The sequence below is a fragment of the Nestor notabilis genome, unplaced genomic scaffold (assembly GCF_000696875.1).
Source record: "Nestor notabilis isolate BGI_N333 unplaced genomic scaffold, ASM69687v1 scaffold3937, whole genome shotgun sequence".
Classification (NCBI taxonomy): domain Eukaryota; kingdom Metazoa; phylum Chordata; class Aves; order Psittaciformes; family Psittacidae; genus Nestor; species Nestor notabilis.
In genome coordinates, this window is record NW_009935902.1 from 18194 (window position 1) to 46145 (window position 27952).

Here is a 27952-nt window from a genome sequence, read left to right on the forward strand (position 1 = left end):
CTTGATCACTTACAAGAGGGGAGCATCCCAGCAGACTCTCTGTGTATTAAAAAAAAGACTTGAAAGAGAAGAAGAAGTATCACACAGGTCACAGCAGCAGTCTCAATGGACCCCTCAGGGATTTCTGCTAGTCTCAGCCTTGTCATCCTCTATGCAGCTTTCCTCTCTGCCCAGAAAATGTCGATAGGAAAATGTTTGAGGGGCCTCTGGTGGAAATTTTTTCATTCTTTCTGCATTGACAGGATGCCAAATCAATATTTACTTCCCACTAACAAGCTGCTCGAGGTCTCAGTAGAAAATATTGTAGAGAATGCGAGAAGACACGATAATAAACAGCTGTCTGGCTATGAGGAAAACATGAATTGACTGGAAACAGGTCCACAGTAAAAGGTCACTGATACCCATGAACTCCTCAGGTGTCCATATCAACTGCTAACTTTAAAGGCACATAATAAAAAAATCTCTTTTTCCTAAGAGGTATGAGAATGGATCCTTCTCAGTCTAGCAAGCATTATACACTGTTTCAATAATTCAATTAACACATTTGCCAAGATGTATGCTGGTTTTCTCCAGCATTGTTTCATTGGTTTCAGCTGCTAAGACAGCTATTACAAATCCTTGGTAAACATTTCTTCAGTTTTATCCAGTGACATTTATTTTAAGAGAAATGAAAACGAAATGCTACAATCCAAGGATTTTACATTGTCTCATTACAGTATAGTTTGGGACCATCAATGGTAACATAATTACAAATGCAACAGATTAATTACAACCTAAACCCACTTAGCTACTCAGCGTAGAATGATATAATTCATTAAGGAAAGGTATAAATTAGCACCTGTGCTTCAAGAAGGTTATGTATATACTGCAGCCATTCTTTATCGTTTTCAAATTCCATTTTTGTTTTTGCTGTTTCCTAAAAATAGAAAAAGATAACATAGACACAACATTTTGACACCATATGAGAAGAATATAGTGAAAAATAAAGGAAATGTGTAACTGGATATATATTAAATAAACAGTATGTGGAAGCGGACACTATGCTTTCAAAACTAGTTATTGAAGCATACCCACCAAGTATGAGGGCTCTGTTAAATCTATAAACCTATCCTTGTTTGTGCATGTCCCTAAAAACACGCATGATGTTCTGTTCTTTTCACATGTGCATTAGGTGCATATGTGATCTATGTGTAAATTTTGCAAGTTCATGTAAAGGTTCCCGAGTAGAATATGTATATGAAATTTGTATAGTGTAAATTTATCACCTGTAGTTAAAATTTGTTTTCTATTTATAGGTAAGTATGTTTGTGTGTTCTAGACATATATTCACAATAGTGACTACAACACTATACACTATACACACTAGTCACAACAGTGACTAGTCTACAAAAGGTACACGATATAGAAATTATTTCGAGAACAAGGTATGCATGGAAAAAATCTATCAAAGTGAATCACTTTACAGGGGTGTATAAATGTTATGGATTTATAAAAAGGGTGAGGATTGGTAATTTTATTTGTATTCATGCATATAATCCGTATCAGTGCATGCACATGCACTGCACCTTTATTTAACCAACATGAAAACTCTCTTTTGTGACATCTTTAATATACAACTCCAATAAGGCTAAACCTGAGTCATTACCAGGGTACTGTTACAGCCCAACAATGGTTAGCTCCTAGACACTCTTACTAAAATAAGTGTCCAGGCTTTTTCATGTTTTATTTGATCAGGCCTAAATAAATCTAGGTAAGAAATGCTATTCCTGTATCTGTTTAACAGAGGGTGGTTTGATGATACACTATCAAGTATTTCATAGTGAAGTGTATGATAGAATCAACAAAAAAAGGCAACGGATTCCCCCAGAAACCAACTGTCTACTAGAAATATATACCTTTATATATATCTTTAATATAATATATACCTTTAATAGGTATAACAGTTCAAGAAAGGAAGCATCAAAGTAATCAATCTGGCACAGCAAGACACATTCTAATTTTGTTTTCATTAATGCAGAAGTCCTCATAGCAGCCTTTCAGTATCTGAAGGGGGCCTATAAGGATGATGGGGAGGGACTCTTCGTTAGGGACCGTAGTGGTAGGACAAGGGGTAATGGCTTCAAACTTAAACAGGGGAAGTTTAGATTAGATATAAGGAAGAAGTTCTTCACAGTGAGGGTGGTGAGGCACTGGAACAGGTTGCCCAAGGAAGTTGTGAATGCTCCATCCCTGTCAGTGTTCAAGGCCAGGCTGGACAGAGCCTTGGGCGACATGGTTTAGTGTGTGGTGTCCCTGCTCATGGCAGGGGAGTTGGAACTAGATGATCTTAAGGTCCCTTCCAACCCTAACTATTCTATGACTCTATGATTCTATTTAAAATGTATAACTCTGTCAAATAGTCTCACGAAAAAGGAAACTACTAAGGACTTTCAAATAATGTCTCTACATCTACATGCTCGAAACCCTATATTTATATTTTATTATGCACGCCCAAAGTCTCGCCACTTTATGAGTCTTTAACCTGCCCTCTTTATTTAGATCCAGTTGTTCTGTTTTGTTTGTTTGTTTGTTTTTTCCCCACGCTGAATGCTGTAGAATGAAATTCTAGTCTGTAAGTGGAAATCCTTTTCCTCAAGAATTGAAATATGCAGCATCTTCTGATCTAGCCCCTTTTCAATGAAAAGTCCTTAAAGTAACTTACCTCATCATCTTCTACTTCCAGTATCTCCTCAAGATCAGTTGTTGAAACATTAAGAATAGCTGCTGCCAACTGAACAGATTCCTGGGAAAGACCCTTTTTGCACACTCTCACTTCTCCCATTTTTTTTGCCTGTTTGATTTTTGTTCTCAGCTCTTGTACGCTGTGCTGTAGCTCTCCGGTTAGAGCCTAGAAGATGCAAGCAAAAAATACTCTGTTGCAATTTTCCTTAAAGTGCAAACACTATGGAAAAACCAGCAGCATTTAGACTAAGCTCCTTTAGATGGGAGTTATCTTCATTCTGTATTATTGGTTTAATAGGATACATGTCGTAAGAACATGGTATTTAGAACACAGAATGTGAATACATTAAAATAGAAAATGTTCTTAAATATAGGTAAATTTGGTTTTATTTCTTTAGCAAAAAAACCCTATATTCGTCGTTCCTTCAGTAGTAAGACAAAGCACTTTCTGTGGAATCAATCAAAAATCCTTTCTTGACCCATCTACCAGAAATGTTCTTGTAATAACAACAGTTCCCACAACAGAGTAATTAAAAACTATCCTAGCTACCAGTTCTTCCTGATATAATTTTTACAACTTAGATCATCACAGTAGTGGCTATTCACTGTTGATAAGCAGCATACCCTTGGAGCACACAAGTCCACTGTATCATTATTCAAGGCTTGCAGAGGAAGGGTTGTATTCCCACAGAATATTCTCTGTGCAGTGGGCCCACACAGAAAGCCTAGCCAGGACAGGCAATCTGTTTGCAAGAGTCCTCTTAGCAGATAGTTGTTGGCTGAGAGAAAAAAAGCTGTAAGTCACTGTCAGTAGATCCTCCCAGCATATTCAACTTCAATGACTCAAGCAGAACAGTGATTGTCAACACAGACACCTTGGCTTAGTTTAAAATGAGAGAATAAGGTTGTATTTTGATCATCATTTGTGGGGCTTATCTTATTAAACTATCTCTCACCAGCAGCTGATTAACTCCTGAAAATTCTTTTTTGCAAAATGCCTTCATCTCATAGAAACTGACTGCAGAATTATGAATCCCGTTTATTGGCATTTGGAGTAAAGCATTCTACAGCCCCTTGTGTATTCAAAATGCAGTCATTAGAGAGCATTTGCTGATAGATTTCAAAGAAAGCACAAGAGATTAATCCAGTTCCAAGATCTGCTTATTTTTCTGCCACATTCCAGCATACCATTTTTCTGTATTTAGCTAAAATGTAATTATTAAAACCAAAATTACCCTACCACAAATTTGGGGAGAGGAAGTACAATGAAATTTGTCCAATTTTGTGATTCAAATGTGGGTACCTCCATCCACAGTATTTCCAACAAAGTATCTTGTAAGTAGGTCTGTCTGCAAGTACAGAGCTGAGAGGAATGAATAAACTTGAAATGTTATAGGCGGGGAGCTAGGACAACTTGGACCAAGCTCACGGAAACAGACTGTGGAGAGAGCCCCAGCAGAAAAGCGCAGACTATGAAAAAAAAAAATCACATTTTCGCAGCATCTGAAACATTCCGACAGTACATTTGCTCCTGCAACACCTAGATGATGTATTTGGCAGTGTAAAAATAAGTTCAACTGTACTTTTTCTATCAAATTGAACGAGCTTCCCAAATTTTACAAGTAAGGAGATCTCACCCAGCCATACGTGATTAGGCTAAAAGATGCACATTTGTATTCTCGTGCAAAGAGGAAATGTAAATTAAAGGAGTAAAATATCAAGGAAATTAACTGCAAAGCTATATGGAAAGACTAAGAATAATGATAAATAGCTGAGCACAGACAAACAAAAAGCATGATAATAAACAAAGTTAAATGTTCACTTGAATGTCTCAGACAACATACAAGCATCGCCAGAAAATAGTCTTATTATATTATTAGATAAATTTTATTGGTGTATCCAAACTCCAAAAATAATACATGAGAAGTAAGCAAGCTGATAGCAATAGCAACAGTGGAACCCACAAACTGCAACTCCACTGTAGTATTTTAGGCTTGTCTTTTAGTTCAGAGTTCCAGAAAGGAAGGTACCAGAAAGACCCTGAAGAATCTATAGCAGCAGTAAAAAAAAAAAAGACAACAAAACATGAAAAGTGAAAAAAGAAAATTAAAAGCAAGTTTAAATAAAAACCAAGGAAGGAGAAAATGACAACTAGCATGTTTTGATATGCAAGCCTACACGCTATATATTATCATAGTAGATCATACAGATCACATATATAGAGGACTTGCACCTCAATTCCTTTTTTCCCTGAGCAGTTCTAATACACTAAAGCATACGTAACATAAACACCATATGTATATGGACTTTGAAATCGGGCTCAGAGACCAGCTATTTTTGAAGTGGTCTTCTTCACATTATTAAGTTGTAGCAATTTTTTTATATACATTTTTCACTGGATAAGTGCCTTAAAAATTATAGCCTCCCCACAATTTTAAGTTGCTTTTTCTGTTGTTATATCATCATTTGTCATATACTAATGTATTCGTGTGCTACTTCTTTTACTTATTAGTGATTTAATTTACATATCAGTTCATCCATAACTATAGATATATTCAATGTCAAAACCACAAGGTCTTTAACTGAGTTAGACAGAACCATTTCCACAGTGAAAATGACATAATCCTAGGAGTTAACCAGCAAAGGTTTTGTTGGTGAGGGTACTGAAGCCAGTATTGTATCATTATTTGATTAAGAAATTGATCCAATACATTCCGGATTTAAGCGTAGGATTTTACACTGAACCACTTCCCACTAAGTATTTCAGAATCACTTGTTTTTAAACTTATATATGTATACTTAGGGATACAAACTGACTGCAATGAAATCAATGCAGAATACGACTTCAGTATGATATCAATGTATGATAACAATGCCTTTATTAGCACTAGTAATACTAGGATTTGATCTGTTATCTTTGTTTTTCTTTGGTGTCAAATCTAGGGAATATTTTGTTAGTAAAGCCATTTTCCCAACTTAGATGTTATCCTCAGAATTATTCCTGTGGGACACACTTAGCTGCTACCAGCCAACTAAAATAGGAATCTCTCATTAATTCCTGAAACAAATCTACAACACATCCTGTCAGACCAGTGCAATTGCTACTGGTCTGACCAGAAAAAACATAAGCTTAAAATTCTAACAATATGAGCTGAAAGTACACAGCTTTTTCTAATTAGTAGCATTTGCTGCATCATTTACCAACTCCACATGGTTATACAGTATATATTACATCTACTGGATTGCATAAGTGCTAAAATAACTCCCTTATAAGCCTTTTTACTTTTTTTTTTCCACAACCCAAAATATTAATTCTTAAGGTAATAGTTTTCAATTTTAGCCTTAGTACACAATCACTTTTTAGAACTATGTTTTTTGCCAGTTTTGAGATGTATAAAGACAAAGGTCTTCTTTTATTTAAAAGATCATATTTAATTAAACACTCATAAAAGCTGTGGTGATAGACAGACCCTGACAACACACTATTTATAAGATCTTTACTTCCCCAAAAGCTGTGACACTAGTTGATACTGGAATTGACACAAATTGATCACTGGCCCCAAGTAATGCATTATGATCAAGTCAATGCCTAAATTATTCTCACAATTATCACGTTAATTTACACACTCCATTGTTATTGTTCATAGTATAATAAAACCTAGTGAGTCCAAGACAAACCAGAGTCTTATGCTAGCACTCCAGCTATGTACAGCTAGATTTCAGTCTTGCAGTGGTGCAGATGTCATGGCAAAAGCTCACATTACTTATGGAAAATTCCAAGCTTTGTTGTGCTTGTGCAATAGTAATAAGGTTGGGCTGGGTCTGGCTAGGACGGAGCTAATTGTACTCTAGCAACTCCTATGGTGCAGTGTTTTGGATTTGTGACTAAACCAGCATTGGTAACTGAACTATTAACTGACCAGCTATTGCTGAGCAGTGTTTGCACAGCACCAAGGCCTTCTCTGTTTCCCACCCTGTCCCCTTAGCTAGTAGGTTGCGGTGCACAGTAAGTATAGAGGGGACAAACCTGCTACAGATGACCTGAACTGACCAAAGAGACATTTCATATAGCATCTTGCTCAACAATAAAAACTGAGGGAGAGTGGGATATTGGTCTGACAGGTAGCCACTGCTCAGAGACTGCCTGGACATTGGCCTGCTTCCTTGTATTTTTTTCCCCTTCTTTCCTTTCACTTAACAATCTGAATTTTCTCACGTTTGCTCTTCCTATTCTCTCCCCAGTCTCACTGGGAGCAGAAAGTGAGCAACTATGTGGTGTTTAACTGCTGGCCAGGGTCAACCAATCACAAATATATAGAACAGTATAATATTCAGAACAACTCTACACATAAATTTTGTGTGTAGTTCAATATGAAAGTGTCTTAAGATACAAGTAATGTGTTCTTAGAAACTCACTTGTCTTGTAGATTGGGATGCTGTAGGAATGTGACCCAGAGCATTACACCAAAAAATTAAATGGAAAATCTTTTCTAACACAGGTTAGTTTCCTAAAGAAACAAAAGTATTGTGAAGATGTTGCAACTGTCTGTGGGAAACAAGATCTGAATTTCACAGAACCAAATGCTGAGTTTAAAGAACTTCTCTACTTTTGTTGTAAAGCAATTATTGATGGCCTAGGGTTTGAGCAGATCCTAGTGCTATAAAAGATTGAGAAAACATTACCATCCCAACTCACGATCAACAAGACAAACCAGAATGAATGGACAAAGTCACACAAAGAGTTGATTTCATGCTCTGTTTCAGCAGCTGAAACAAGCATTCAAGTTTCTTCAATGAAAGTACAGTTATTTGGTCCTTACTGTCTCCCTAAAAATGACTTTTAAAATATTTTCAGTAATAAGGTTTAAACTGAGCTCACAGCATGAATGCTGCATGTCAGAGAAAAAGGAAAAAATTCTATAGTAATTTAATTTAATATATATATTGGTATGCTATTTAAGTTACCTCAGCTAGCTCCTTCACTTGAAAATACACCTCCTAGGCATAACGTTTTTTCTACCAGAAACAGGACAAGAGTGTAGACAAGAAATAAAGACAAGACAGACCACTGCAATAGATTTGTCTGGCCAAGGGCTGTAACATGTAGCATTTTGACCCATGGGAATGAGTTACCCTCAGGAGGTTAACTTAATTCTTACAGTCCCTAGAGATCACGCCTTATTTCAGAGACTCCAGCAGATGCCCTGAAAGAAGAGTGTAAAGGTGTAGAGGTGATATAGACCAGTCTTATCTTCCTCTGCAAATTTCAGTATTCAGTACCAACCAAGAATGTTATTGGCAAATATCAAAAAAAGTGATAGCACCAGTATTTTACCGATGTCACACAGCGAACATATACAGAATAACAGAATCATTTAGGTTAGAAAAGACTTTTAAGACCATCAAGTCCAACCATTAATTGTCAGGTCCACCATTAAACCATGTTCCTAAGTGCCACATATACATGTCTTTTAAATACTTCCATGATTATTGACTCAACTACTTGAGTCACAGAGTATAATAGGGGCCTCAGGATTTCAGTATATGAACACAAAACTCAGCTTCCTGGCATTTAGGACTGCAGATCCCAAACCCAGTTAAAATGCAATAAGGAAAAGGCGTATTGGTACAGGTACAATGACAGAAACAAGAAACTGCATATAATTTTATAATCTGATTCATATCACAGGTAAGATTTGAATTTGTTCAACTGCGCTGGCTTAAGTTGTGTTATTCCTGCTTGCTTGCTATTAGAACACTGAAGAAAGTCTTGATTGGCTGGCAACTGTTTAAATATTGCATTTCTCCATATTTCTCCAAAATATCTTTGCTACCAATCTCATCTTATGTCTTCTACCAAAATACCATTCCTTTTTGATTTGAAAACATTGAAAACAAATGATATCTTTATTATCATTTATTTTCAAGTACATAATTGAGAATATTCTTTTGACTGCATTTTCTCAACCAGCTCCAGGTGTGGAAAACCACAAGGAAGAATATTAAAAATATTTCAATCTGTATTTGACATTTATAAGAAAAGGAAATTAAATACATTGTGCTATGTTCTAAAAGATGGTTCAATTTATTTACAAATTAGTAGAAAAGTGACATAAGTTATGCCCAGTTTTTAGTTTTAGACTGTTTTCAAAACCTACCATATTTAAACAAAGATGCAGCAATTGACTTATCCTGGCCAATTATAATGTAGTTCATATTTCTGTAGATAAGTACACAATATATACTTAAGAGTGTAAGTGTTTTAAAATACCCTTTGTATTTCAAAATTTGGGGGGAGAAGGATTGTTCTACTGGTCAGCTTTTACTCTTTCTCTTTTATAATCCTTTCTTGGTAACTGTTTAGCTATTGCAGTTTCATTTATGCCTGAAATCTTGCCTTAAAAATCTGCTTCTTTTCATGTGTTTAACATGAGTTTAAGTAGAATGAAGCCACTCTTATTGCACCACCTGCACACCTCACTTATTGAACAGCGTATACTTACTGATATGAGGGACATTTGGTCATAAATAATATAGCTTTACAGTTATCTAATCTCTCCTTTACATTAAGTTTAATACTGTCAGAAACTTCAGTTGTAGACCAAAATGTTTTCAGACTGATGCTTTTTTTTTAAGTATCAACAAACATGCCAAATTTTCATTGTACTGTTGCTAAATTTTCAACACAGTACCATGTTTTGTGACCTATAACAGGGAAAAAAGAATAGTTTTCTTTGTAGCAGAGAATGAGTTGAAATATGTATAATCTGTGTGGGATGACAGGCAGAATATTTCTGTCAAAATATATTGGTTTCTAAAATTATGTGAAATGGGCAATAGTAATAATTTAAAGTCCTATTTACTTCAGCATTTAAGTCCTACCTCATTTACATAATTTCTTTCCCTGCTGTAAATTCTTTGGTTTCAACAGAATTACCTCTGATTTACACAGGTGCTAGAAAACCCAGCATCAATCCTTTAAAACACCATATATTACAGTTATTTATACAGAGAAAAAAGAAAAAAACAAACACTGACCAAGATTAGAGCTTCATACACAGATAGTAAGAGGTGCCTGGGTTCTCATAGAGTTTATTGTCTGAGCAGTTAGGGCAGACAAAGTCAGCACAGTTATACTGGACACGGCAAACAAAGAATGTTCAAGGCAGACTAAGAAACACTGAAGTGAAGCAACACTCCAAAGGTCACACAGCAGGTCAGTGACCAAGATGTGAAGAGCAACAATATTTCCTGTTGCTCAGTTCAGTGCCTGAGCTTATGCTATCCTTCTGCAGAAACACACACAAAGTATAAAAAGCACAAAAACTATAAGCCAGATGCCATGTGTGAGACTACTGCACTGCTGAAACAAACATCTTTAAAACCTAATTTAAGAGGTCCGCTCTGGCACTGCTTATAATCTTTTAAAAAAATACATAGATCTTATCAACTCTGTTTTCTTAAAATACTGTCGCTTGTTGTTTTTTATGATTCCACCCCCCCAGATTCCACCCCTCGGTAGCTCTTTCAGCCTGTGCATTGGAAATCCCCTCAACACCCACCTTCTTAAATTACCATGGAGACTTCACAAGGCTCTGTGTATGGGTGCTTTCTGTTGTTCCTGCTTCAGCTTGCTTTCCTAATAATCTGAACAACATACGTTAAAGCATTACTTCTACACAAACTTTTAAATAAATCATTACAGGAGACCTTTAGCCTCTTTCACAAGTTTTGCTACTTTTGCTGTGATTTTGCCAAAAAGTTTTCCTATCACTTCATGCCCTGAGCCTTCCCTAAATACTTTGTACTAAAGCATCCATACTTCAAGTCTTCCAGTTATCTCTTTTTCCAGTCAACACCATTTCTGTCTTGTAGACCCCAAACCACCCATCATCTTTAAACAAAGCATCTTTCTAACTATCTCCAGATTATGCACAGGGCTGAGTGTCAGCTTTAGAAAGCAGTGTCTCCAAGTCATTTAAAGGAATCACAGGTGGATCTATACACTGCATTGCAGAGCCTCCAAGTAGCTCCCAGCTGAGCCTGCTGCAGTCTCATTCTCTGAAAAACTTAATTTATTTTTTTTTCCCTGAAGCAGAAAAGGAAGTTATTTGCAAGCTGGTGAAAACAGTTTCCTGTTCAGCTCAAGTTTGTGGGGTTTGTTCACACAGTATCTACTATTACAGAATAACGGTCTATGTCTTCTATAGTTCACAGGCACTGCAAGAAAAATTGAAGTAGAGTCGACTAGTATCAACAAAATCACCCATGTCACACATGCATCTATGCTATGCATGAGACATACATGCACAGCTACAGAGATGTGATATATCTTGCAATCTGGTTACACAGGTTGAATCATTTAAATCAATTCCACTGAACTCTTGATAGAGAGTGGGATATAATAAGATAAACCATCATATTTTAAGCTATATCTATTATTGTTTTTACCTATCAGTCAAAACCCAAAGTGAAATGCTATCTTTCTAAGCCTAAAAAGCAAAGAAAGAGTAAAGAAAAGCTTTTCAAATCTTTCTATTTATTCTTTATTTTTAGTAATCAAGATTTTGTCTGTTAAGATGTCTACATTATATGCTGCTTGTGGCATGCTCTATGCATCACTAACCATATGCCTTCTGTAAACTACAGGAGTTCAGCCATTCACTCCATTCATTAAAATTCGCAGGGCCTATTATTCTGTTTACAGTCTAATAGATATTCACTGTCACTATTCAGGCCTCTGATTCAATTTGCCTAAATCCCAGATGCAGAGTAATCCTGATGGAGATTATCTTAATTTATCACCAATTTTTTCTCAGAACCTAGAAAGGTTGGTATTTCATAATAAAAGCTGTGTTTCTTCTTTTGTCCTAAAGCAGCATGCACAGCAAAAAAAAGAGCAATAAATGCCTGATTTTTTTAAAGGCAAGTTTCTCTGTTACACAAATTTTGTTTTGAATATAGAACACCTTCTCTTAAAGGTGTGTATTCTGCAGAAAAGAATATGGATTCTCATCAGACTGGAACACATCCCTGTAACTAAATATTATGTTGATTCTGACTGAACACAGATTGGTAGACTCGTCATCTACTCAATACAATACAAAATAATACTTTTCTAGGCAGAGTGTTGGCAGTTTGGAGTGTAATAGGTGAAATATTTTTTGGCTTTTAAGTGTTCCCAATTGGGAACATTTTATAGCAACTTGAAGTCATATTAAACGCGTTCACTTTCAAATCAAAACTGACAGCGCTGACCTGCATAAATGATACTATCTGCTGTCATTTGCAAAATGTCCCAGTAACCCACTGAAGAAGCCTTTGTTTGATAAACAGTACTTCTAAATCAGCCTAGTTAATATACAATTGTGTAAACTTCCTAAATGTAATTTTGCCAATTATAAAATTTGACAATTACGTATTATGCTTAGCATTCTTAGATGAATGATTATTCAAATACCATCCCACATCTGATCTGGGTGCTCTTATAAAAAGCATGTTCTGCACATCCTGAGCGAGGAAGAAGTTGGAGCAGTAGTACTGCCAAGAAAACTAAATCTGCAGGGCTTGAGAATACATTCACCAATGGAAAAAACCTATGAAGAATGTTTCTTACATCTCACCATAACTGGAGAATTCTGAGAGTCCCTGCAAGGATTTACTTCTGTCAAAAGAACTGACTTTGTAGCTGGAGGTACAGGCAGTAGCAGTATATTTCTGTTTTTCTTGTTGGAAAGGAGTAGTTAAAAACCAACAGAATACTTCCCAGATATTTGAGCTCCCAACCCAACTACTAATTATCTCTCTTCCCCTCTCCTTCACCTCCCCCCCCGCTCCCCTTTACTTTGAGATACAGGGCAAATAGGATGTCATCCGCATATGGTCATTCTGAGAAGAACATGTTTCTTGGCAATGCTCTATCTTTCCCAACACAGAACAGTTCAAGAGAAAAATACAATGGTAAATAAAAGGAAATTGCCAAATGACAGGAATTCTTTAACATGAAAGTGGTGAGTTAATTAGACTTATTCTTTGTAACAGGAAGAAGTTTTGTGTGACATTTTCAATTAGCACTGCCACTAAAGGGCAGTCCCAGCACCTCTAGCCTGCAACCATGTAAACCTGTCCCTGCTCTGACCCTCTGTGGAACACAAAAGTTAGTGCTCTGGGTTTTCAAAAGGTTAACATACATTTTCATGAGCTAGCTCACAATTGACCCACATAATGTTTATGACAACATTTCATAAATGGAGGAGGGAGGAAGTTTCATATTGGCAAAAAAGAGCAATGAGAGTCACTCAGAGGTGGAACTTTGTAACAGAAGTGTTAACTTACCTTAAACTGCATATTGAACTACAGCCCAAGATAGCAGTGAGAAAATATGCCATGGCACAACTGATGGAAGAATTCAAGATAAACTGCAGAAAGGTAAGAGTGACTGACATATATGGGATATAAGGTAAGCTGACTGAATGAAAAATAGCTGGCAGAACTTTACTGAACCAAACAGAGGTGAAAAAAGGCCTCTGTGTGGCTGCACATAGATGTATATCAAACAACAGAACAGGGGGAAATGCACCTAGCTTAAGCCCTGCTCTGAGTAGCAGATATGAGGGCAGATGTCTTTAGAGAGAGAGTGTTAGATCCCCAGGCAGATAGGCTATGCTTGCCAAGTAAACTGCCATGGGTCTTGATTTTGGCAGTCAATTCTATCAGATGGTTATACTGGAGACCTATCAAGAACAATGCCAGAACAGACCAGATGTGAACTGTGTTTCAGTGGGTATCCTCTGTGGAGGGCACGTTAAGCCCCAAATCACAAAGGCATTATGGAAGTGAGAAATGCACTTAACTGACTTTGAGGCATCTAGCCACCATCACCTATTTATTGCAGGCGCAGCTGAATATAGGTGCCTCATCAAAACTACAAAATATCATCCTCAAGGTCAGAAAACTTCCAATATTTTCATGCTAATGCAGATGTCATCACTGCAGACTAACTTATAAAAATTAGTTTTGCTGATGGACAAGTTGAATGGGACAGACAACACTACTGAGGTCTGAGCTTACAAGGATCCATAACAGCAATTATGTGGTCAAAGTCTAGGTGAGCTAATAAATAACCCCCCAAACCTCACCAAATACAGTAATGCAGGAAAACAGAATTCCTGCAGAATTAGGCAGGATCTTGGACAGTTTCATAGCAAACTATTATGTTCTACTTTATATTTGACAGACATCCAGTCAAGTAGTCTAATAGCGGTTTTTTAAGTTTATGCAGTGGCTGTTTTCTGTATGTGTTTTCACAGGTACTACAAACTGTACAACAAAGAACGTTTTGCTTTTGTTGCTGTGCTGCACGTAACTGGCAAGATCTACCTGAGGATCCAATAGGGCAGTACATGTTATATAAAATACTGACCAATGGTGCCCCATAGAAACTGGATGAATGGTTCAAAGAGAATTTATGGTGCTGTTGGAAGATGGATGGGATAGAAACAAGCAGCTGTACAAAAGGTGTCTGAAACACTCTCAGAGCCACCTGGTCCCTCTTACAGATAGTTTGTGTTCTTCTGTAATAAAAATGTTTTATTTGGCTTAGCTTACATTATACTTATAGCCTTAGTTTCATTATTATTTATCAGTCTTCATAGCTGCCAACTCTCTGAAAATGTTTAATAATCAAGTTTAGTTCTGATCTTTACAGAACTTTAGAAACACCTAAATTTCATTAATTACTTTTTAGATCAACTGCATGGGACATTTTGGATCCGTTCAACACATTGTTGATATTGCATAGCCTACATTTTTTTACCTGAACGTCTCAGTGATAGGTCAGACATCTTAAAAAACAGTCTATTAAAATGAACAGTAACCTTTACCAGCTGACTTGTACTGGCTTCCAGAAAAAAAATCAGATTTATTCAATGCAACTTATTCTCCATAAAGCCATTCTAAGAAGTATAACTATGCTCCCACAATTTAATAGTTTAATAATTTAATTTATCAGATTTTCATTATTTTAGCCAGAAATGTGGTTAGACAAACTGACCTAAAAATACCTATCCTGACTGCCTTTTCCAAATATCAACTCAGTATTATCATTCTTTTAGACTCATGGCACTGTTGTAGTATATATACGCTCACTTTGAATACTTACTGAAAATGAGGATCAGCGAGATAAAAATTCCTTAACCTGGCCTATAAAGTTGTAAGCTATAAAAGTTCTCAGTGTAAAAATGTGACTTCTTTCTAGAAATTGCTTAAAATTGTCCATTAGCTACTATTAGACAGGGGATGCTTCATTATCTTCATATAACATGAGCCTACTTCCTTCCAGATAGATACAAACCAGAAATATTCATACAGGACCTCTATCTTAACATACTAACACATTTGTTTTATCTAATAATAGGTTGTATCCACCCTGCAATAGGTATCTTATTGCTAGAACATTTTTTAATCCTGCCCCTTTACTATTGTTCTTGGCCTTGCTATCCACAGATTTCCTCTTGATTTCTTTAGCCTCTTCTCCATCCTCTATACTCTATTGCTGCTCATATTTTCACATCATTATCTATATTCAAATTTCCATTTCCTTTATATTGCCTTTTTATTTCTAAATATTGTGTTCCTTTTCTTAACAAACTGAACTACGTATTTATAAAGAGCTACCCTCTAATTATGGAACTGTGTTTTTTTTGTTTACTTTAAACTGTTACAGTGCATAATATCTATTCTTATTTTCTACTAGCCTATCTTCCTCATAGCATCTGCAGAGAAATGAGCTGCTCTGAACCAACCTATTTTAGGTGTCCTGTTGGTTCCCACTGAATGTAATTTAAGATGTAACACCTGATCCCTATATCACTATCCAAGTCCAATAATGACTTATAACCTACTGGATACAGCAACTTTTGACTATAATTATTTCTTCCACCATTGTTAGAAACTATTTTAGTTAGTTGTGTAATTGTCCCAAACTGGGCTCCCCATAGCAATGCAATGCTTTATTGTACATTACAAATATGTGCTTAAGACATAACTCATCATATCCTCTAATTTGATCCAGTGTTCTGTATCAGAGGTTTCTATAAGAAACCTCTCCCCCAGGTTTGGCAACTTAGTATATTGATCCAAATGGATTCAAGATTCTGTGGTTCTGAGTTATCAATAACTCTAAAGGCAAGTAACAGTGTCTGCTATAAACAGGAGCCACAGTCTCTTCTTTGAAGTTTCTCTGTTGTCCTATAATTAGCTGTAGCTATTAATTAACAACACTGAAATGATTTAATTGTTCTGTGTTAAAAAAAGAACTATATAATGTCACGAGAGACATGGAACAGGTAGAAAAAGTAACTGCACTCAACTGATTAATGAGGAGAAGATTACACTTGCACTCAGAAAAACAAGACTTGTGAAGTGATCAGAATAGCAGGCAAAGATAAGAGGGTCATACAAACATATTAAACAGGTTAAGCAACAGACAGTTTAGACTTGATCTCTATGCAGAAAAACTTATTTATTTGAGTTACTGAAACTTGAGTGAAGACTAAGATCAGGGAAAATTAACTTCTACCTGGAAGTAGAGAGTAGAATGAGATAGGAAAAATTGGAAGGAAAGGAAAAATTGGCGCAGGAAGGAGTACTGCTACTTACTGTGCCGCCTTCATCTTCCTATGCAGGCTATAGCAACAGATACGTAAGAGGCATTTTAAAAGGATTTACTCAATATACTACAAAATTCCATGGAAACACAGAGGATTTTCAGCTATACTTTCTACAGTGTTATACTGTGAATAAAATCTGATTTGAGAGAGGGGTTTTTTTTTCCATAAATACTTACTACCTAACTAAGGAAAGCAGTCTACTGAGGAACTTACAGACAGCATCTTTTTTTTCAGAAGATCTTTCTGCAGAGGAACAGTAGTCAGCAAAAATGTTACTTCAAATATGCATGCATATTCTTTTATCCAGGGGAGAAACTACATATTTAGCCTTATTAGCCAAATGTTATTATTTATAGAGAAACTACATATTAACGTTCTTTTCACATACAGTAAGATCATGTAAATGCTGACCAATACTAACAGTAACTAACAGACAAGCAGCCATCTTATTCAGTGTTGAATGAACTATCATAATAGTTGCTAATAGGCAATTTTCCTCATTACACTACTTCTGAGAATAGAAGATCTTTTACTTTCTCATTTTCTAGTTTTTAACAAACTTTTTCATTTTGGAAGTATGTAAAGTATCAATAGTACAACACTTGTCTATCTCTTTTGCCTATAATTGCTACTGTAGTTCATTCAATGAAGTAATTCCAAAATTAATAGCAGCCTGAATGGAGACTGAGTTGCACCTCTTTGTCATCAATAACATATCAGTATTTCATTTAAAAAAAAGAAAAAAGAAAAAAGAAAAAATTTAGCTTAATTCAGGCTTTCCCACACTTAGCCAAAAATAAGCATGCAGCTGTGGAAAGAACACACATTTTTTGACTCTTAGTGAAAACATTTTGTTTTAGAAGAAATTACATTTTTCCCCGTGAAAGAATAACAGTTTGTTCAATAATAGGCAAGATACTTCTTAATCACAGAACACAATGTTTGGTTTTACACCACTTTCCCAAAGGTTACAAAACAAGGCAAGCAGAAAATAGCCTTTATTTTAATCACAAACTTAAAAACCAAAATAATTAATTTTTTAAATAACAGGCACTTCTTTTTTTCATGGAAGTCAATCATTTTCGCCTTAGATATTTTAGTTTATAAATTCTTTAAATTCAGGATTTAAAGAGCATTCAACTTTGCTCAGGTTTTTTTTCAATGAAGTGGATGTGAATTTTGCAACTGAACTGAAAATGGGACAATTTCAGGCCAAAGCCAGGTCTGAAAACTGCCATGTAGAGTGACTTGTTATCTGATGATGACAGAATGAAGGTAAAATGCACAAGTACGTAAGTTACTAACTTTCAATCCACTCTGGAAACTTATTAATGAAGAGAGAACTATATACGCTTTCTTTTTACAGTGCATTAAAATACCACTATTATTTATTTTAGATGCCATCTGACTTGCTCAAATGTATCTGGAAGCACCTCACCTCAACAGAAATCCAAGAACAATAAAGGAGTGCATCTGTTAATGGGTTAGTAAGATAGAACCTTGTCTGAAAATAGGTCTGTAGTAGATATATACTAATTCAAGATAGATATATACTGAATAGGCATTGTAATTCTTAGTTACTAATGGATATTTCAGAAAAACAGTATTTTTATTTCAAAATCAATATATAAAACACAGACTAGTCATTTTATAGAACTTCACACTGAAGTAGTATGATGAAGCAATCTGTATAAACCACAGACACAGTATTCTTGTGTGATGCACTGTAATAGGTTGTTAAGTATTTAACCAAAGAAAGAAAATAATTTTCTACATACTGCTTTTAAAACTGCATTCAATTTTGCAACATAGAAGCATCTTTTTTAATATTTATGCAATAAAAAGCACATGAATTTGGAAAATGAGGTCATTCATGCTAATCAACAGATATGAATTATTTTCTTAAGTATGTAGTGCAATTTTATTTTTGCAGAGTAAATTGCTATATAACTAAGCATTTTTTCTTGGGAACAAGTATACTGGCAGCCATATACAACATGATGACCAATAAATATTATGGAAGCCTTCAGAAGTCTAGGAGAAATATACCTAGAGCAATTGACTCTTTCTCCCCCTTTAGATCAGTTCAGAAATGAGTTGCAGGAACTTCAAAAATTGTTCCAGAACAGGGAATGCACCAAAGATTACCCTTATTTAATCTTTCACATTTTGCTTTCACTCAAGAATACTTTTATTTAGGTGAACACTCAAAAGAAAATCAAATCTCAAACCTTCACAAATGTCATGAACTGTTCTACTTTGTCATTGGTGAGCAGCAGCTGCTTCTGTACAGTTTCCAAAGCCTGTCTGCTCTGTTTAGCCAAGCCATGTAGTTGTTGAGATGCAGTAGTCTCAAGTTCAGTCATGGCACATTCAGTCTCAGTCATTTTGCTCTCTAGATTGGTAAGCTTGTGATTCTGAAATATATTCACAGAGAAATGGTAGTGATATGATAAAAGCTGATATCCACATACAGTAGATGACAAATAAATGAATGAACAAACCAACCTCCCACACAATGGTTAACATCACAGAACATTCTACTTGCAACACATAAAATGTAATTTCAAAGGAAAAAATTATTTCATTTTCAGTCATTACATTCATGTTTCATCGTCTAAATTTCAGTGATGTGACAATTAAATCAAAGAAACACATTACTATTATTCTGCTCTTTTTTTCCCTTTCTGTATTTAAATAGTCTAAGCTGGTGACCTTGCAACTTTTCGTTTGAAAGTGAGGTATGAAAAATTTCTGCAATGGAGCTATCATAACTCTAATATACCTTTTTCTCCAACTCATCTTTAGCCTTGTGATACATCTGCTCATATTGAGACTTTTCTTTTGTAGCTACATTCAGTTTGTGTTTCAGTGAGTCAATGGAAGTTTTTTTGTTTAAACAGTCTTCAGCCAGTGCCTTTATCTGAAATAATGAATGGAGAAGAGCAATTTTCTATTAAGATACAAAACTCAAAAATGAAAATCAAAACTAAACTTACCGATACTGCACATATTATATAAGTAATTTTATTAAAGGACCTTTTCTGAAATGAGTCTTTAACAAACCTCTACTGCTGATCCACTAGAGATCAGTTTGCATACAATTCTGTTACATGAAGTTTTGACTTGTATTAAGTGTAAAGAAAAACTTCATGTGCAGAGCTGTTTGTTTATATATATTGTGCTGTCACAGTGCATGCAAAAGGGAGCAAACCACAACTTCCACTCATTTTTTCTATCAGAGGTAAAAGCATTAGTCAAAACTCAGATGAGAAAATGGTAACTGTTTACAAGCTAATAGTCTGTAAAGTCTTTAGATAATCACTGTCATTCTGCCATACAATGCAAACACCGATTTTGGGTAAAATGAAAGAGACCAATGCTCTTAGAAAATCATTCAGCAATTCTGACAGTATTAATCACAAATTTTTCCTGACAATATTGAGTAACAGGGAATTTCTTTGATCTTCTACTGAAGATAATGTAAAATTTATCAAGTTGATTTTCCATGTGGAATAATCAAATTAATGTACAGAATTTGATTCTCTGGAATCTGAGAAATGCAGCACTTAAAATACTCAAAGAACAACATTAAGATACATCAAAGTATGTAATTCCAGTCAAGATCTTTTGTCTGAAATCAAACCCAGGTATTTATCTCATTTCTTACTTTAGCTCCCTTGCTTACTTACACTCTCACTCTTTGGCTACAGATTTCTTATTAACACTATCTTTGCCATGGAGAGTAAGATAGTAGCTCTCTCTACAACTGAAAGTGCTATGTAACTGCAAGCAAAGATAGTGCTTGTGGTGACATTCAGCAAGAACCCACATTCTAGGAAACTAAAAGCAAATTAGTAAATTGTTTATCTCTATTTTGGGGTTGTTAAGCTGCATAACCTCACACATGCCAAAATATATACAAGTTTTCCTAGCTTCACTGAAATCATCCTAGAATTTTGCAGGAGAGAATAATTTGCTATAGAACAGACAATTACATTAAATTAAGAACTGCAAATCATTCATAACATTGGAGTAGAAAACAGATTAACATATTAAAGCACTTAACTACTATAGGCAGGAAATGTGCATGGACTTCATTAGCATATGTCATGTAAAATCACCCTTGTTTCAGGTCTACTATATTTCACAAACTTAACAGTGCATAAAACTAAATCTCACTCCTTACAGCATATTCTTGCAACTCATTGTTCTGAATACCTTAATATTTAATTATACTTCTTAAGAACATATGTTAAATTATGCTGAATCCATCTAAACTGCCACCATATACTGATTTTATACAAATTATAGTAGAGGGAATTTCACCTATAACTATGTTGTTTGTTTAAAGCAATATATTGATTTAGTATGTATAGCATGTTGAAATAACTTCTGCAAATCCACCAGTTTTTGCTTTTCCTAAAACTATCAATAGCAAAAAAGAATTACCTTTCTCTCAAGACTTTCTAATGTTTCATTAGAAGTTTTCTCATTTTCTTGATTTGTTTTTAGGCGAGACCTTAAGTCTTCTATCAAATGTCTTTTCATATTAAGGTCCCTGTCCAGTCGAGAAATCCTAGAAGGGGAGAAGTTACACTGCATGTCACTGTTAGAAAATATTGTTAATATGCAACTATTTCAAACAACTAAAAAGTATACATGCAATAGAAATTCCTATAGCTTTAGAACATCTTTTTTTTAATAAAAGCTGGTGCAATTCTTGCAATTTACCTTATTCTCTACCATTAAAACCAATTTCAAGTCTCTTATTAAATAGACCTATTTCTAAATATCCAATTAATTTGTGATTTGCTTTCTGCTGTGATATATGCTCTAAGTAGTCTGATCTGAAATCAGAATAATTCTTCTTAAGCTATTATCAAAAAGGGCAAAAAGCCTGTTGAACAAACAAAATTTAATTCATTAAATGTCCCTGATGTCTCCAGCAGGTATCATTTAAACACTGTATTGTACAGAATTTTTTTTTTTAAAAAAAGTGAAAGGGGGAAGTCTCCTTTCGTTCAACTGAGAAATACATGGAAAATCTCTATCTCTATAATAAGATAATTCTTAAAAACTGAGAAACCTAGAAATAACATCAGCATTTTTCACAAACTTCTCAAAAATGAAACTCTTATATACTACAAAATAACATCTGTTCAATTAGAAAATTATCCCTTATACTATGCCTCCACCATTATAATACGAATTAGTATTCTAAATATAAAAATAAGCAATACTTAAATGTGTTCAGACTTCTTTTATAATGAAAGCAAAATGCATGATGGTAATATGTTCAGGAATAAAACATTCTTGATACCATGTTAATACCGTATTAAAAAAAAAAAAGAGAAAAAAAGTGCAGCTTAAAATTTTTTCTGTATCTATTTCACATTTATACTATTAATGTTATTTTGGTGATTATATCTTACAGTTTATGAAAAAACAGTATCTATTTTATAAAGGAAACATGATAACCAGTAACTCTATTTTAAATTTAAGTCTTTTGGTAGAAAAATTCAGTATAACTTCAAAACAGAAAGTACAAAATGAACACAATTCAACAATTTCAATAGTTCTCCATTTTTGATATGAACTAATTTCAGATAAGTAAACTGCATTCTTTCTACAAATAAAAAAAAAAAAATAGAATGGTTAAAGGAGTTACACTCTGGCCCAGGCAAGACATTAATAGATAGCGTATGTTTACACAGTAATAGCTTAAGTTTATATAGTAATATAATTAAAATTAAAGATCAGCATTATATCAGGTAAGGTAGGTAGAAAAAAAGTCTTAGTTGCATACTTCACAACAATACATGTGCATATCTAAATAAGTAGTAAATCTTACTCAATTCAAATAGAAACAAATAACAACTGGCCTTTTGGACTTTTTATGAATTCAAGACTGGATGTTTAATCTTGTTTAAGCATCTGAACCTTGACATGCCTCTTAGCCCCTAGGCAAAGAATTAACGTATTTGAAAGACTGTGTTTAACAGTGCTGAGGAATTCATTTAGACTTACATCAAGGATAAAATGGTCTAGAGTCTGAGCTTTGATTGAAGGTATTCTTATTGCAATACAGACATTGTAGCTAGCTAATCACTTATCAGTTTACACAAAATGTAGTTTTAGCATATACTGCTCCAGTATGTAAAAAAAACCACCCCTAATAATCTGCAAGAACGAAATAAAAAGAAGAATAAAACAAGCTCTTAAAAGTCTATCTAGGAATGGTTAATGTTCTAACAGCCATACAGCTGCCACTGGGTGGCACCAAACACAATGGATAGAAGAGTGAGCCTACTTTGCTTGTAGTTCCCGAATCCGTTCTTCTTTTTCCTGGACTTCGTTTTTTAGTGACTTAATGGTGGTTGATTGCTTAGTGATTTCATTATTCGAATTCTACATTAAAAGAATTAAAATATAAATAAATAAAGCAGACTGAATATTATAGTAGTCAAAAGTAAATTTGTTTGAAATAATGGGCTGTGTAAACTTCCACATATTTTATGAATGTTAGAAATTAATTGGTACAAAAGCAGCATTTTTACTTTCTAGCAACACTTAAGTAAAAGTACATTCCTCAGCAAATATGATCAACATCAGTACTCTTCCATTGTTCTAATAATGTATGATTAATAGATGTTCCCCAGTACACCTCCAAGCCTAGTGCGCCTATCAGCACCACATTTTCTGGTCAGCTGAAAAGGTAACAGAAAACAAGAGAAATAGAATTGGATCTTGATCTGACCTACATCCTTGAATGGTATAGTTCTACAGCACAAGGGGCCTACATCTATAAAGCAATTATTTCCAGTGATCCCTTTCATGATGTGCATTTAGAAATACATGAAAACCCACAAGATTTTTTGTGTCCCTTGAAACCCCAAAGCACAAGACAAAGACATTCACATTTGGCCATACTAACACAAATCATATATTTCAGTAACTAAAAGGTATGTTCCTAACTTTCAGGCATATATAATTCTAATGAAGGAGAATTACACAGTTGTTGGCCTTTCTTCATTGTATATAGGGAGTGGAAAAAAAGCTCAATTCCTCCATGCAAACACACAGATAAACTACATAAGATTTAAATACAGAAAAACTGAATCACTCCACAGAAATAAAAATACTAAATTTAACTAAGTAGCCATTTTAGCAACCTGAACTGAGCATATGCGTCGAATGTCATTGCTGAAATGGCAGCTCAAACACATCACATATACAGATTTCAGAACTCCCAAAGGTTTTGCCAAAAGATACATATGTGTAAGCGTACACACAACATATATGTGTGCATATATGCATGCAGGTTCACCCACTAAAGCTTTTTACTCATTATGTATAAACAATAAGCGAACAGATCAGACATGCTGTAAACAAAGATACTTCAGGAGAATTTCTCTGCTCAGTGCAGACTTGTAACGCCTATTAACGTTAATGGGAGTGTTGTACATAGCTCTGTGCACCTCAAGGGGGGTATATATTCTTATGTGCATAGTTAGGTGTAAAATACTGTTCTTAATAACTTGTCTAGTCTATTTACTATTATTATAATGTGAGGTATAATCAGAAAATAGTTAAAATGATGTATGCTAGCACAATATTCCTGAGTTTCCTGAGACCCGGCTGTTGAGCTTGAGCTTCGTTAGTGTGAAGCACAGCACCCAGTTAAATGGTTTACACACCAGATAAGAATTTGAATATTTAGGTGGGCCTCTGCACACGCTCAGAGGTGAAGACATATGCTTATGGTATTTTGCTTCCAGTCTCACCACCCACTTATACACTTCCTATTGGCAAAGATACAAGGACTCATTACGTGCAACATAAACAAATACTGTAAAGATAGCTCTAAGTAAAAAAGATTAACTAACAAAACCAAGCACTTTGAAATTTTGAGCTTTGAGGAAAGCTTTTGCTTCTTCCACATTCAGCCATTTTGGAAATTATCTTGGTATCCCCTTTTTAAGTATGCTAGATAGCTGGACCAGTAGCTGATAACTTCTGACAATTTCTTCTGCTAAAAATGACTTGCACAACTTAAATTTTTGAAAAATTATTAGGTCAAAACAAGGCTAAGAATTCCAGTAACTTGATTTAAATAGCTTTTCAGGCCCTTACAGTCAAAACTCTCATCCAATTCAGCAACTAGCGAGTTTACTAATCTGTATTTGAGGTCACAGATTATGCTTATTCTATGTGTAGTCTTGCATAAACGGTTTATTTTTATATAAAAAATATAATACCTCTTTAAGAAGTAATTAGAAGTAATATTAGTATTTTTGACATCAGATCTATATATGCTTGCTAAATGTTTGCTGCAGAAAGAAAAAACCTGGGATTTTTCAGCCATGTATTTTGCAGTTCACATGTAGCAGACATGTTACTCTTAAGAGTGCTTCACACAAAAACACACACACACACACATGCACAAAAAGCTCATTTTTTATTTTTCTTACTTTCATATAGCAATTGACTGCTAGGTTTCTGGATAATGAGCACACTCATCTAAAAGGAATAACCCTAACTGATAGAAAATACCACTCACCAGCAACAGAAGCAGATTAGTCAACCCCAAATCTAAAAATCAGCACTCAAGAAGTCAGCATGTATGGTTTCAAGATCTTTCCCATAATTAAAGTAGATCGAATTATGTGCCTTTACATGGCTACTCCCTGTTGACCTCATCTCTTTATCAATGTGACCTACCTTTATTAATCCCTGAATTTTGATGTTATGCACCCAGTGTGTTATATCCAAGATCTGTAATACCATGATTACCATCAACAGCTAAGAGGTGTGAGCACTACACCAACACGTGTGCTAGTACAGCTAATCCAGTACTCAAATTATCTGTATCACTCGTGTAATATGGCATTTTATTCTAGCTGGTCTTTTGGCAGTTAACTTGAAAGAGTGCCGCTCCTTCTAGCAGCAAGCAGCTGAACCATTTTGACCTTCTCTCTTTCCTCAAATATTAAACAGAAAATGATGGAAAACCCCCAACTTTAAGACATTCAGTTGCACGTGTATTTCCTCCAGTGAGAAGAAAGGAAGAATTAATATGTTTGAGGTAGGCCACCTGCTGAGAATGCTCTCACATCAGCACACTACAACATCTACATGAACCACATATAACAGACTCACTCGAAACTGAAAAATGACATCATCAACATGAACCACATATAACAGAATCACTCAAACCTGAAAAATAGCATCATCAACAAGTTAGTATTTTCCTACCAGCTAATCTACAAAATACAAACACAAAAAGAATGATGTCTCTTGAAGACAAGAATAGTAGTGACATATAGGTAACATAACACTGTTACATTTTGAGTTCCCCCATCAATTCAAATTTTTCCTCTTTTCACAGACTGCTGTTGCTTACTTCCTTCTTAAAGGAATCAAGGACTCAACACAATTACCACTGAAGTAATTCCACAGCATTTTTCAACACGATGCATTTAATCACCATGTGAAAACCCAGCAAGACTCTCTGTCTGGCTTATTTGATCTGCAAAAATTTTTTCATTGTAACTTTCAATTCTCCTCCTTATGACTACATTTCTACTTGACACCATAGGTTATCTAACACCTAAGTTGCTCATCATTGGCTAAGATATATAAATGATATGCCTATGTGAGTACATGTATATCTGCTTGACCCAGTTATGAAATACTGTTCATATGAATTATCCTCAAGACTAGATAATCTGTTCTGTCACCTTTAGTTTGCACTGCAGCTGTTTCATCTCCAAATCGATGTTCTTTGAAGGAGCTGGTGTGGCTTCACACTTTCCAGCAGTTAGAGACAGATGTTCTCTCAACTTCAATTTTTCTTGTAAAGCTTCCTTCTCCTGTTGCCACTTGGCCAGGTTGGAGGTCAACACCTGTTTTACAAACAGAAGAAACAATCACAATCATATTCTAAAAATGAGATGCTTCTCTGGTTCAGAATTCAAGAGGAATGAAACAGTATACATAACCATAGACACACTGCATAGCTGTTGGTTGAATTTTCTAGTCCACATGAAGATCAAATCTGGCAGGAAAGAGAAGTTAACTAACATGAAAAATAAGCTTCTTCCTTTTTTTTTTTTTTTTAAGGCAAGCTAATTCAATTTTGACTGTACGCATTGGTATTTTTGCCATGACAGGCTAAAATTCTCACATAAAACTGTAACAGTAGTTACTGTTAAAACTTTACCTAGAGCCTCCCTGGGATTCAGCAATTATTTTCTAAACAGAGCATACTAAAAGGTGGTTAAATGTCAAATCTATCTTAATGGTGACCACTGCATGCTCACTTGAATTGCTGTGTTGACAACTGCTATAAAACATACACCTTTCTCTTGGCTTTTGTTTTGATATTTGTAGGGCTTGTAGAGGTTAAAGCAAAGTGGACCAGCTGCACTAAATATCTTCTGGTTGGCTGGTCCGTACTCATGTTGTGTTATTTCTTCCCTTTCACATATATGCACCATAGCCAGAGAACCACATATTCCATAACCTTGACTCTAGGGCTGAGGTACTTAAGTGGTAAAAGCCAAGCTGGAGCAGGACAGGATAACAGATGTTAGTTGTTTATTCCACTGGGTAGGTCTTACCACCCTATACTGCAGCCAAAACGCTTCTCATTTAGCAACATAAATGCTAAGTCCAATTAGCAGACGAGGCTTGCTAGGGATTTAGTTCAAATAAATAACATGCAAACAAACTCTCAGTATTGTTGCACTTGATTGACAACTGACAAGACTTTTTCAATCTTTGCAACAATATATTTCACAGTATAGAGGTAAGCTTTTAAATAAGATATTTGTTTTAATTTAAATATTATTGATTTATTTTTTCTGCAAAATGGAGAACTGAAATGATCTTTATGCTAATGGTTAACTTTTATGAATCTGTAGTCAGCCAAAGTCACCAATGGCCTAACAAGTCTGGCTCCTTAAGAGGGTAACTACTGTACCATCTTATTATTCCAAAGAAGTTTGTAATACTGTACTTTAACATAAGGAACAATTACACAAAATGGTAATTCAAAATCTCTCATGGGCAAAAAAACTTTCCTTTGTGAAGAATCCCAATAAGAAACTGGAGAAGATACTGCAGTTTGAAATGACTAAATGTATGCCCAATTATATATTGGTACACAAAAAAACATGGGTGAAAGTTAAAGATACTATTCTATTTCCAAGCATTTATTATTCAGCTCAAAATCAGATTTTATACTATTTTACGTGAGCAGAAAAAAACACTTTATACACATGCGTTTATATACACATCATTTGTGTTTATACACTAATCATCTGAAGATCACATATATATTCAAATAAAAGAAAAAACTACTTATGTTCATATTTCTTCCCATTATAAATTACATAAGAATGCTTGTAGATTTTGCATTAACTTCCAAAAATATCACGGATACAAGAAAGTGCATCCTACATCCACCTTAACAGTACTTCACACTTAAGTGCATTTATTAAAGCAAATGGGCATTTTATACATATATCCAAGGTAAGTTCTTAGTAAAGGGGTTA

General features: G+C 34.9%; 1 protein-coding gene across 1 annotated transcript; it reads right to left on the reverse strand.

Annotated features, from left to right (window-relative positions):
- Positions 1 to 814: 814 nt before the first annotated feature.
- LOC104408435 (centlein-like) lies at positions 815 to 26893 on the reverse strand. Its single transcript, XM_010018045.1, has 8 exons — positions 26717 to 26893; positions 26135 to 26299; positions 22705 to 22802; positions 20844 to 20970; positions 19177 to 19314; positions 18623 to 18808; positions 2702 to 2887; positions 815 to 916 (listed from the first exon to the last, which is right to left on the reverse strand). The coding sequence occupies exons 1-8, from the start codon at positions 26891 to 26893 to the stop codon at positions 815 to 817; spliced, it is 1179 nt and encodes a 392-aa protein (XP_010016347.1).
- Positions 26894 to 27952: the final 1059 nt, after the last annotated feature.